At 36.7% G+C, this 12,657-nt stretch overlaps 1 protein-coding gene and 1 long non-coding RNA gene across 2 annotated transcripts in view; both read left to right on the top strand.

Annotated features, from left to right (window-relative positions):
• The window catches only part of LOC107667491 (uncharacterized), a 2,790-nt gene extending 2,507 nt beyond the window's left edge, over window positions 1-283 (top strand). The window contains exon 5 of the mRNA XM_016459164.1: window positions 68-283. Within this exon, the coding sequence (XP_016314650.1) occupies window positions 68-222 (155 nt within the window). The 3' untranslated portion in view covers window positions 223-283. The remainder of the gene's footprint in view (window positions 1-67) is intronic.
• Window positions 284-2,060: 1,777 nt separating this feature from the next.
• Window positions 2,061-10,196, top strand: LOC107667505 (uncharacterized). Its single transcript, XR_001631791.1, has 3 exons — window positions 2,061-2,132; window positions 2,193-2,367; window positions 9,774-10,196. It is a non-coding gene; the product is annotated as an uncharacterized LOC107667505 (long non-coding RNA).
• The last annotated feature ends 2,461 nt before the right edge of the window (window positions 10,197-12,657 follow it).

The raw sequence follows: 12,657 nt of genomic DNA, 5'->3' as shown, positions 1-12,657 counted from the left end.
ATATATCCCCCTACCCCCACAAATCATATTTCTGTTTTCTAACGTTGTTAATTTCTTCTCTCACAAGACTGCATCCACTGTTGCGGTTCAACTGAAGCTGTGATCCGATTGGCTCTCTCTGCTCTGGTGGGCGTGGCTACTGTTGCTGTGCTGGTTTATGAATTCAGATCCAGTCTTCAACAAAAGAGAAAACAGCGGACACTGCTATCAAACTCTGATTAATCAGATAGTCAGGGAGGTGGAGATACGCTTTTCACAGTACTTTTCACAGTACAAATGGTTCTAAAGCAGCTTTACAAAAAATAGTGCCTTAAACCCACTGTGATTAATTTGAAAATCAATAAATATAATGATTTTTTTGTGCTCTTTTGCTTCTTTTCACACTTAAAACTAAAATAAAACCCCACAGACCAACTAAACTACCAGCTGTATCAATAAACCAATGTAAAATGTGTTTGTACAGATATAAGCAAATAATCAGTTGAGACCGGATGAGAGAGAAGACCTGCAAGTGAACTTTAGCGTAAACACGCTGTGGTTTAATGTGCTGCTGATAAAATAATTACTTGTAAGCAGTTCTGCAGGAAGCTGAAGATCTCAGGAGCCAAAGGTGACAAATATGATGCAATTTTTTTCTGCTTTTTAATATGTAAAAGTGTGTGGGAGAGATGAAGTGTGAAAACCAGAGCAGAAACTGACCACAGCATTGGAAAAGGTTGTTTTTAATACTGAAAAATGACATTTACATCTGTTTTATATCTGATCATCCCCAGTTAACAACATATATTCTACGAACATTTTGCTAACAGTTTGCTAATTATCAAATGAATGTTTCCTGAATGGCCAGTTTTGCAAATGTTTTTAAAAACGTTTTTCTTGGTTATGCACACATAAAGTATAATTTTACTTTTATACTTTTGCAAACATTTTATGGGAGTGTTATTTTGTTGCCTGAACATTCTGAAACAAGTGGTAACATTAGACAAAGTTTCTTCAAACATTGTATGAAAAAAAATAATTGTGCAAATGTTTTAGGAACGTTATTCAAGACCAGAATACTTTGAACGGATGTTCTGTTAACATTCTCTCATTCTGAGAACATTCCCTGCTAACTGCATCACTATATGAAAACCTCTGTAGTATCTGTAGTGTGTATGATCATGAATCATCAACTGATTGTATGCAGCAGCTCAGGTTCCTCACTGAACTCTGTTTACATGACTTTAATGTCTATCATACTGATGATGACTGTTACATTTTTGTTTCTGAAGATCTATTCATGAAGTAGTAACATTTTGCATAATACTAGAATAACCAATTTACTTTTCAAAATTCACAGTACTTTCAGTGGCTTAGTGTGTGTTTTATTTTCTCTATTTCATAGTACTGGCTTGAGGTTATAATGGAGTCAGATTAGAATTTAATTTAAATTAAATAACTTGGTGCACCGAAAAGATTAAACATGCAGGAAACCTTCATCCACCATCGGATACCTTCGCTGCATGGGACCTTACACCTGTGTAAATAAAAAAGAAACAAAAAAGCAGTTAAAACATACCAGATGTTAAAGTAGATCACTGAGTCATCTGTGAACAGAGATGTTTAGATGAGCCCCCTCACACACACACACACCTGAGTCAAAACGAAATGTAAAACATACGTGCTTTATTAGCTTCTATTTATTATATTTAAGTTTGTTTTATTTGATCTATTTATGTATTTATGTAGGCTATCTTTACTTTTGTTAATACACTAAATCACAACATGTTGATTGTTCTTACTCTGTTAATTTGTACTTTTCATTGTACTTTATCAGTATGTTGTACATTGTCAAATGTTATTTACAAAATGTAAAAAAAAAATATATATAAATAAAAGTGAACCGGTGCTCAAATGAACGACTCCTTCAAGAATTGATCATCACTACAGGGAAGTGGGTCTTTAGGTCCAGAGATGAGGAGATCGCAGGATGTCTTTGTCCATATAAGGGGTTTCCTGAACGTCATTAATTTTTACTTCTATGAGTCCGGGGAGAGCGCGCCCTCTAGCGTCCAGTATGAATGAAACCGACATTATAAGAGCGTTTGCTCATCTACCTCGTGGACGGACGCGCTGCGCAGAGTTGTACCGAGGTGAGCGTTTTGTTCTTAAAAAGTGTATTTTTTTCTGAAAATGACTGATCGTTTCGCTAGAGAAGAGCCTTATTCGTCCTCTGGGTCGTGTGGAGTCCATTGGAAGCGGCTTAAATTTGGGTTTCGGAGCGTTTATTTGCATTCGACGGGGGAAAAAATCTCGGATTGTTTCCCTCCAAAACAACTTCTCTTCGGCTGAAGCAAGAAAGTCATATACCTCTCGGATGGCATTTGGGTGAGTAATAATCAGGAACATCTGACTTAAGGGCAAACTTTTCCTTCCTTGTGTGGTAAAGAAGGTGGAGATTGACTTTTTTTGTTCTGCGCAAACTCTTCTCTTGCTTTCTCATACGCCTTGCAATGCACGTTTAAACGGTCTCTTCTTGGCCACAGTACAAACAGTCCTGTTTTAGCTTTCCCTATTCTTAATGACTGATTTAAACAAAGTTGAGTGGCCAGTTTGGTTCTTTATATTATCTTCTTACCTGTTGTTAATTATTATTATTATACTTATTTCTTTTTGGATACTATCTCCCAGTTTCTTTGTTCCATATTTCTTGCCAAAACTCGTTATTTTCCTTCTTTATTTTCCCACGTTATCCCAGTTTTTTTTCTTATTTTACTGCAGTCTGTATGACTTGTATATGTTTTCATGTTTGATGTTTTGACTCCTTTCGCATTATCTGCATGATCTTCCTCTATCTTTATTTATTTGCTGAAATTTGATCTATCTTTACCTGGTTTCACATTTGACAATAACAGCATGCTTCCATGAAGCTGGGAGTATTCCTGTACTTCATACTTATGCAGATACAGTATAGCATTCTAACACATCAAATAGGCTTTTAATCATAGTACTGTATAGCGTATCTTGTTTGGTTGGCTCCTCCTAATGCCGTATATCTGTTATCCCTCATACTTTTTTCTTATGCACTTTTATGCTTTCTCAGTGTTTGTCACTGCTGTTCTTTCTCCATTGCTAAGTTTTTCTTATATTTTTTTGCATTTCCCTAATCGTATCCCATACTAATGTTTCTTCCGCAATTGATTTACAAATTCTGCAGTTATTTTTGCATGTTTATTTATTAAACATGTTTATTTGCATTATGCTACTACTTTTATATCTGCTTTTTAAATATAAAATACACTTTTAGAATGAATGTGTTCTCCTACATTTCCTTATTCCTAGTATTAATTGCTTGACTACACGTTTGTCCACCATGGCTACTTTCTTTCTTTTTTGATCCAATTCTTTTGAGTAACTTCTCAATTTCTTAAAAGTTTTTATTCCTGCAGCTTTATATTACTTGCATACATTTTCTTCTGTGCATCTTTTCACCTGCTTTCTGTTAAATTATACATATTTTATGTATCATTGAATGGTGATCACTACCTATTGCATCTTTAACATTTCCTTTACCATTTTCCTATTATTATAAATATTATTCCTTACCCATATTGTTTTCAGACTACTCTTTCTCATTACCGTTTCTAAAGTCTTGAAATCCACTGTAAGATTTTGTCTGTGCTTAAAAGTGCCTGATACTTTAGTTTCTTATTTCTTCTATTGCATCATCTTTGACACTGGTATTTTCCAGTGTTTTAATATATATCTTGTATCATTTCTTTTCTGCTGTCAGTCTGTACAGAGCAATTGACTACTTCTGATGTGAAAGGTATGATCTCCACTTTCCCTAAATTCCAAATTATATTTTGTTCTACTTTGTGTTGCTGTATTTTGTCTCGTTCTTACTCTTTCTGCAGATTGTTTATTTAACCTTTTTGTTTTCCCAAGCTTAAGACAATCCCTCTGATATTTTTTTGTGTTTTGTGCTTTTATGGCCTCCTTACATGCTAAATATCCTCCAGATCCAGCGTTTCACTGACCTCCACAATTACACCATTTTTGGGCTCTTTCTGTTCACATTTCTAATACTCGTGGCTTCAAACACACATCCACAGTACAGTTTGCCTCCACACACTGCAGTAGCTATATTTCAACATCTAGCACATAAGGTCTTACTGTGTAGCTGACAAACCCAGTGTACACTTTATCAGGCATTCAATCTTTTATCAGGCATTCAATCTTCATTAAATTGTAGCATCACTGACAGGTTATCCATTTTCTCTCCTGCTGTCACTTTTGCTCCCTGAATGCAGGCTTATTTATTTATTTATTTTAGCAACGACTCTGCTTATCCATGGTTTTAGGTATTGTGCTTGTAACTGAACTTAAGCCCCGTGCTTCTTCTGTTGTCTCCCATTCATACACCCAATCACCAGACTGCATCCCTTAAAGTTTGTATTTAATTACAGTAGTCAACATTTGAAGTGGATCAAAAAAATTCATCAAAGTTTTGACTCCTTTCGCATTATCTGCATGATCTTCCTCTATCTTTATTTATTTGCTGAAATTTGATCTATCTTTACCTGGTTTCACATTTGACAATAACAGCATGCTTCCATGAAGCTGGGAGTATTCCTGTACTTCATACTTATGCAGATACAGTATAGCATTCTAACACATCAAATAGGCTTTTAATCATAGTACTGTATAGCGTATCTTGTTTGGTTGGCTCCTCCTAATGCCGTATATCTGTTATCCCTCATACTTTTTTCTTATGCACTTTTATGCTTTCTCAGTGTTTGTCACTGCTGTTCTTTCTCCATTGCTAAGTTTTTCTTATATTTTTTTGCATTTCCCTAATCGTATCCCATACTAATGTTTCTTCCGCAATTGATTTACAAATTCTGCAGTTATTTTTGCATGTTTATTTATTAAACATGTTTATTTGCATTATGCTACTACTTTTATATCTGCTTTTTAAATATAAAATACACTTTTAGAATGAATGTGTTCTCCTACATTTCCTTATTCCTAGTATTAATTGCTTGACTACACGTTTGTCCACCATGGCTACTTTCTTTCTTTTTTGATCCAATTCTTTTGAGTAACTTCTCAATTTCTTAAAAGTTTTTATTCCTGCAGCTTTATATTACTTGCATACATTTTCTTCTGTGCATCTTTTCACCTGCTTTCTGTTAAATTATACATATTTTATGTATCATTGAATGGTGATCACTACCTATTGCATCTTTAACATTTCCTTTACCATTTTCCTATTATTATAAATATTATTCCTTACCCATATTGTTTTCAGACTACTCTTTCTCATTACCGTTTCTAAAGTCTTGAAATCCACTGTAAGATTTTGTCTGTGCTTAAAAGTGCCTGATACTTTAGTTTCTTATTTCTTCTATTGCATCATCTTTGACACTGGTATTTTCCAGTGTTTTAATATATATCTTGTATCATTTCTTTTCTGCTGTCAGTCTGTACAGAGCAATTGACTACTTCTGATGTGAAAGGTATGATCTCCACTTTCCCTAAATTCCACATTATATTTTGTTCTACTTTGTGTTGCTGTATTTTGTCTCGTTCTTACTCTTTCTGCAGATTGTTTATTTAACCTTTTTGTTTTCCCAAGCTTAAGACAATCCCTCTGATATTTTTTTGTGTTTTGTGCTTTTATGGCCTCCTTACATGCTAAATATCCTCCAGATCCAGCGTTTCACTGACCTCCACAATTACACCATTTTTGGGCTCTTTCTGTTCACATTTCTAATACTCGTGGCTTCAAACACACATCCACAGTACAGTTTGCCTCCACACACTGCAGTAGCTATATTTCAACATCTAGCACATAAGGTCTTACTGTGTAGCTGACAAACCCAGTGTACACTTTATCAGGCATTCAATCTTTTATCAGGCATTCAATCTTCATTAAATTGTAGCATCACTGACAGGTTATCCATTTTCTCTCCTGCTGTCACTTTTGCTCCCTGAATGCAGGCTTATTTATTTATTTATTTTAGCAACGACTCTGCTTATCCATGGTTTTAGGTATTGTGCTTGTAACCGAACATAAGCCCCGTGCTTCTTCTGTTGTCTCCCATTCATACACCCAATCACCAGACTGCATCCCTTAAAGTTTGTATTTAATTACAGTAGTCAACATTTGAAGTGGATCAAAAAAATTCATCAAAGTTGTCCTAAGACAAGAATGCATTTTGGTTTTAGGACATCTTTGATGAAAGGTTTTGATCCACTTCAAATTTTGACTAGTGTATTTCTCACAGAGCTTTCGTTCATAGCTTTGAGTTTGATGGGATTCATTACTTAAGGGCATTTCAAAAATACCTTGAATTCGTCTTCAGCTTTCATGACAGACTCACTGTCTTTATCTTTATCACTGTGCTTTCCAAGTTCATGAGGACTGGTTTACTTTAACTATTACCTACCTGACATACATATATACACATACACGTATTGCGTTTCTATAATTAGATATTCAAGTAAGTTGAAACCCAACCTCAGCTAGGTCGGCTTTCCTCTCTCTGTCTCCCTGTAATTCATTTTGTTTTAAATTTTATTTTTGTTATTTTATTCATTATGTTCAGTTTATCTCCTTGTATTATCATTTGTTTCCCCCCCTTCTTATTTTCTCTTACATTACCCACTCCCTTATTTAAATAATTTGGCCTGACTTGCCCGACACTGGCTGTGTGTGGTCCCTAAAGCCTCTGTCCTCGTATCATTGGTGACGACACGCAGCGCGTCATCAGCAATTGGACACCGGGTGAGGACTCAACCATGCCGGCTGACACAGAAGGCCACTTTGGTCAAGTACTCTGTTTGGGGTTCCGTGTGCGACGGAACCAACCATTTGGAGCTGTGGGGCCTCGAGCCAGCGGTCTCCAATGACCCGGGGAAATCCAAGGATGGCCGTGACAGCTGGAAGTTGAACCACCCTCAGCTGAGAGCTGCCCAGTTGTGCTAAAGCTCATCGCTGTTTGAGTGGTTGGCACCATGGGGATACAAAGGGGACAAGGTGCCCGGGGACGCTGCAGCCGTGTGCTTGGAAGAGTCAGGGAAATTGATGTCGCCTCTGGTTCTCACTTGCTTGAGCTCCATTCACCATTAGGCCTATTAAGTGAAACACTGCCCCGTTTACTTATTATAAGCCCCACAGACGTTTCCCTGGTCTATTAAATATTCGGCCCATCTATGCTCTCCTAGCCATACCATACCTCTGTTGCTCTCTCTGTTTTTTAATTTGTTGATTGGTTTTTCGTGCAAGATTGCAGGTTTAATTGTAGTGTTGGGTATGGTAAAGTAGTTCTAGGCGCTGTATAGACAGCAGCTACAGCTGCAGGAGAGGCTGCGGTTGTGGTGGCTGCTGCTTCTGGAGAGGCCGCCACTGTTACGGCTGTGCTGTGGAAAGGTCGCCGCGGTTGTGCTGCTGCTGAGGAACGGCCGCCGTAGCTACTGCTGCTGAGGAGAAGCCGCCACGGTCGCGGCTGGTGCTGAGGAGAGGCCACCACTGGAGCGGCCGCCGTTGTTGCAGCTGCTACTGCTGGAGTGGCTGCCTTTGTTGCGGCTACTGCTGCTGGAGAGGCCACCGTTGTTGCGGCTGATACCGCTGGAGAGATCACCATTGTTGCAGCTACTACCGTTGGAGAGGCCACCATTGTTGTAGCTGCTGCAACCGCGGCTTCTCCTGCAGCTGCTGCGGTTTTTGAAGCTGCTGTTGTTACCATGCCTATACTGTTTGTACTGTTAGCAATACAATCCCCAGCACTACAACGGCACATGCAATCTTTCCCATTTTGCGAGTATTCTGGCTCTGTGGAAAATCATGTAAGTGAGGCAGGGCTGTTTAGATTTTAAAAAGTGATGAATTGTCCATTAATAATCAATAGGTGTAATAAATTAAAAAAATGAAGAATTTTTATCCAGTTGAAAGCGAAGGCTTTTGTAAATGTGGAAGTGCAAAACGTTGATCAGAGCTTAAATTCAGTGTTTACTTTGTCTTTAATGTAAGTGCTCACACATTGTCTTTTTTTAGACGTTTTTAGTTGAATATGGTCAAAGTTTTTAATCATATTAGATTAGTTAAATTAAGTGTGTAGTTTTGAGTACATTGAAAGAGAGGTTAATGTGCAATTGTCTTCCAGTGCTTCCCACAAGTTTGAAATATAGTTGTGGTGGTAGAGAGGTGGACAATCAGGTTATTTTCAGGTTATTTTGAAGTGGCGTCCCTGAAATGTTCTGGGAGCCTAATTTTATGAAAATATGGAAGAAAATGTAATAATTCCTTAAAAAATTGTTAAAGTTATTTTAATATTAGTTGTAGTAGTTGTACATTAAGAAATGCATTTTAACTACACGACTGCATTGTATTTTTGATCCATCGACACCGGCTGTGTGTGGTCTCTTACACCTCTGTCCTCGTATCATTGGTGACGACACGCAGCATGTCATCAGCAATTGGGCACTCCGGCTGTGGACTCAACCATGCCGGCTGACACAGAAGGTCACTTTGGTCAAGTACTCTGTTTGGGGTTTCGCCACTGAGTGACCTCCATTCACCTTCAGGCCTATTAAATGAAAGCCATTCACTTATTATAAGCCCCACAAAGGGTTAGACATCCCCTGGTCTTTTAAGTATTCGGCCCATCTTTATTCTTCTATCCATACCATCTTCCTAGGCGGTACGACCCAACAGCGCCCCCTACTCTGTAGGCCCTGTTATATCTATAGGCCTGCTCTCTCCTCTGTGTGTTTTGATTTGTTGGTTAGTTTTTTTGTTTTATTCTATTTCGTTTAGTGATCCATCATAGAATTGTTTTCCCTCCCACCCCTAGTTGCTAATACAACTCATTGTGTTTATTCTTAGACATTTACATTTATTGAACATAACATAGACGTTTTTCTTATTTTTAAAGTATTTGAAAAATATCTATTAAATGTTTTCCTCCATATTTGGTGGTAAAACAAATATCCTGTCTGAACATCACTTTTGGCTGCTACTCTACATCAGTGACATAATGTCTAATTTCCTTAAAATACGTGCATTTAAGTGTGGCCACTTATATATAACTGAATATTTTAATGAATGAATGAATTGCAAAATCTGAATATTCGATCAAAGCCTACTGATTAATTGGTTATATAATTGATGATTGGTCGATTAATCCATCTAGATGATCAACTATCAAACTATTGACTATCAAAGTAACTCTTTGTTCATTAAAGTATTTGAAAAATATCTATTAAATGTTTTCCTCCATATTTGGTGGTAAAACAAATATCCTGTCTGAACATCACTTTTGGCTGCTACTCTACATCAGTGACATAATGTCTAATTTCCTTAAAATACGTGCATTTAAGTGTGGCCACTTATATATAACTGAATATTTTAATGAATGAATTAATTGCAAAATCTGAATATTCGATCAAAGCCTACTGAGTAATTGGTTATATAATTGATGATTGGTCGATTAATCCATCTAGATGATCAACTATCAAACTATTGACTATCAAAATAACTCTTTGTTCAGCAGTTCTTCAATTGATTTAATATGTTAGATATTATTCTTGTTCATTTGCGTTTGTCTTAATCAACGCATCCCTCACTACTGGCAACTTTCCTACCACTTTTAAGCAGACTCCTAACTCCATTGCTCAAAAGCCAATACTCAGTCCTCCAGCAGATCCACCATCCTTCATTCGTCCTTTTCTGTATTTTCAGCCTGATGATCTCACTTTTTCAGCTTATTTTTCTGCTTGCCTTTCAGACATCTCTGCCTGGATGGAGCATCATGAAGTCGGAGCTGCTTGTAATCCCTGGAGACCTGTCAGTTGACCAGACATTACTGTGTAACAGGGGTCCACAACACTAACAGCAACCAGGACAGCAAGGAGCCTGGGGATTGGGGTTTGACCAACTGAGCTTTACCATCCACAGTTAAACTACGGTCTAGTCATGTAGGTTTGTGCTTGACAAACAGAAGGAGGGTCAGAGCATTGGCAGTGAATTTTAGGTTGTGATGTTGGCTTTTAGGGATGCCACTGAAATGTAGTTATATGTATGAACACACTTTTATATTTCAGACACTGTTAATTTTAGAAGTCAGTTAGTTCTCAACACATGGAGACTCTTTTATCTTGATATCATACTATAGAGATTGTCTGTTCCCCGAACTAATACAAAAAAATGACCAGACCAATTTAAGGGTAAAAATGTAATTGATCAACAAATAAAAATAATGGATATAATACAGATAAACAAATGAAAAAGCTTAGCTTAATGAATATTAGATCCATACAAAAACGCTTTTTGTAAATGTGATCACTAATCAGAACCTGGATGTGCTCCATTTGACAAACCTGGCTAAAACCAGATGATTACTTTAAATGGGTCTACCTCCAAGATTACTGCTATAAACGTGAGCCACGTCCAAAAGGTAAAGGGGGGAGGTGTTGCTACAATTTATAGTAATTATTTTCAGTATTTCTCAGAGGTCTGTTTTCAGGTATAATTCATTTGAAGTTATGGTGTGTCCTATTATCTAGAGTAATTTGTGTTAATGATAAATCCACTGTGATGGTTGTACTGGCTACTGTATTCAGAGCACAAAGATTTTATCAAAGAATTTGCTGACTTTCTATCTGATTTAGTGCTAGCTGCAGATAAAGTCCTAATTGTTGGTGATTGTAATATCCATATGGATAATGGAAAAGATGCATCAGTATCAACATTTAGACATTCTCAACTATACTGGAGTTAGACAACACATCAGGACCATTTAAATCATATTTCAGATTTAATATGGTCACATTGGTTTGATGTTAATGGCATTGGTAAAAACTTGAGGTGTTTCGCATTGAATGGAGGGAAAGTACTTCCTCCTGCAGAAAAGCTTTAAAAACTGCTGATTACTCTGTTTTCTTCTAAAAGAAACGAAAAGTAATCAAACGCAACCCCAGGTATTTATTGGCTAAATTAACAAAAAAATAAAACCTCAACAGGTGTTGACATTTCCCAACAACACCGCAGTAATGACATTATGAACAACTTTACTTCCAAGATCGATAATATTAGAGATAAAATTATAACCATGCAGCCGTCAGCTACTGTAGCATGCTATAGATCCCCCGAGGAAAAGTTCTGATTTAGGAGAGGAAGAATTGTTTAAACTTCAATAAATAATCTAAACCAACAGCATGTATGTTAGGCCCTAAGCTACTAAAAGAGGTGCTCATGTGTTAATCTGTGGGTGTTTCCATTAAAGACGCAATCACTGCATTTACATGGACATCAGTAATCTAATTATTTACCTTATTCTGAATAAGACAATATTATGATTAAGTTGCTTTTAGAATATTCTTTTCATTTCCCCGTTTTTACATGTTGTAGTACATCGATCGATTAATGCCACACATCATAACGTCGCCACGCCATCCGATGTCCCCTCCAGAATTTAACTGAATTTGCTGAAGCAATGCCGTTTTGTTTGCCGTCAAATTGTTGACAAATTGTTTTATTGTAATAGTGTGATTTTAAGGTGTGTACATGACTGTACTGCACTTCGATAATGCGACTAAAATAGGAATACTCCATGTCTTAATTTGTTTTGTTTTTACTTAGAGTATGACTTTGGCCAGATTAAGGGAATCAAAAATCGGTTTACATGGTAGATTCTTAATCAGAGCATGTTAAAACCGGAATATTGTTGTTTATGTAAACGTACTGACTGTTAAACAGTTCCAAGAAGATGCTAACCACTAGAGTGAAGAAAAAAGCATTAGGTTTGTTAAGAAAAAGATTAGTCACGTCAGTTCTTCAGTTTAGATTCCCCTTTGCTCTTAGTTTCTCTATCATTGCGCTTGTTTTGGCACATTATTGAAATCAGGCCCGGAGTGAGAATCGGTTGAATCTGGAAAATTCCCAGTTCACTGCTCATTTGATCTGATCATCCATCATTAGAAGCTCTTGTCAAAACTTCTGTCAGTATATTAAGTAATCTGTGTGTTTAATCAGGAAATGCACAGACTTCATTTAGCTCAATTTCCCCACATGGACTCTATGAATTTCTAATGAAGTCTAAATAAATGTCTTTAATATTTAACATTGCGATGTTAACAGGGTTTGAAATTCACTTTCTTTCCAGAGATGGATTCTTAAACTTAGTTAAACCACAAAAAAGTTACAAAGCTTAGTTTGTAAATATTTTATTATATTTTACCAGTCACTGATATTTTCTTGTATGCTTTCAGGATGTTGTACAGCAAGTCATGACTCTCCTAATGCAGATGTTACTGCTGTAGCTCCCCCTTGTGAATGAAATGAATATGGCAACATAAGCTGTTGATATCAGCTCTTTCCTAGTGATTGAACTGATAGGCTGGCCATGAAAGCACTGTTAAAATCACTGATTATTACAGTTAATAAGACGGAAGAAGATAGATCAGGAAGCAGGAGACAAAGTGATAACATGAGCAGAGTTTATTGAATAATTTTAGTATGTAAATGCTCAGTTTAAAGGGGTCATATGTTGCTAAAAAGAACATTATTTTGTGTATTTGGTGTAATAAAATGTTTATGCGGTTCAAAAAACACATTATTTTCCACATACTGTACATTATTGTTTCTCCTCTATGCCCCGCCTTTCTGAAACG

This window comes from Sinocyclocheilus anshuiensis, unplaced genomic scaffold (genome assembly GCF_001515605.1).
Source record: "Sinocyclocheilus anshuiensis isolate Anshui unplaced genomic scaffold, SAMN03320099.WGS_v1.1 scaffold1779, whole genome shotgun sequence".
Classification (NCBI taxonomy): Eukaryota; Metazoa; Chordata; class Actinopteri; order Cypriniformes; family Cyprinidae; genus Sinocyclocheilus; species Sinocyclocheilus anshuiensis.
This window is presented reverse-complemented; position numbering and strand designations above follow the sequence as displayed.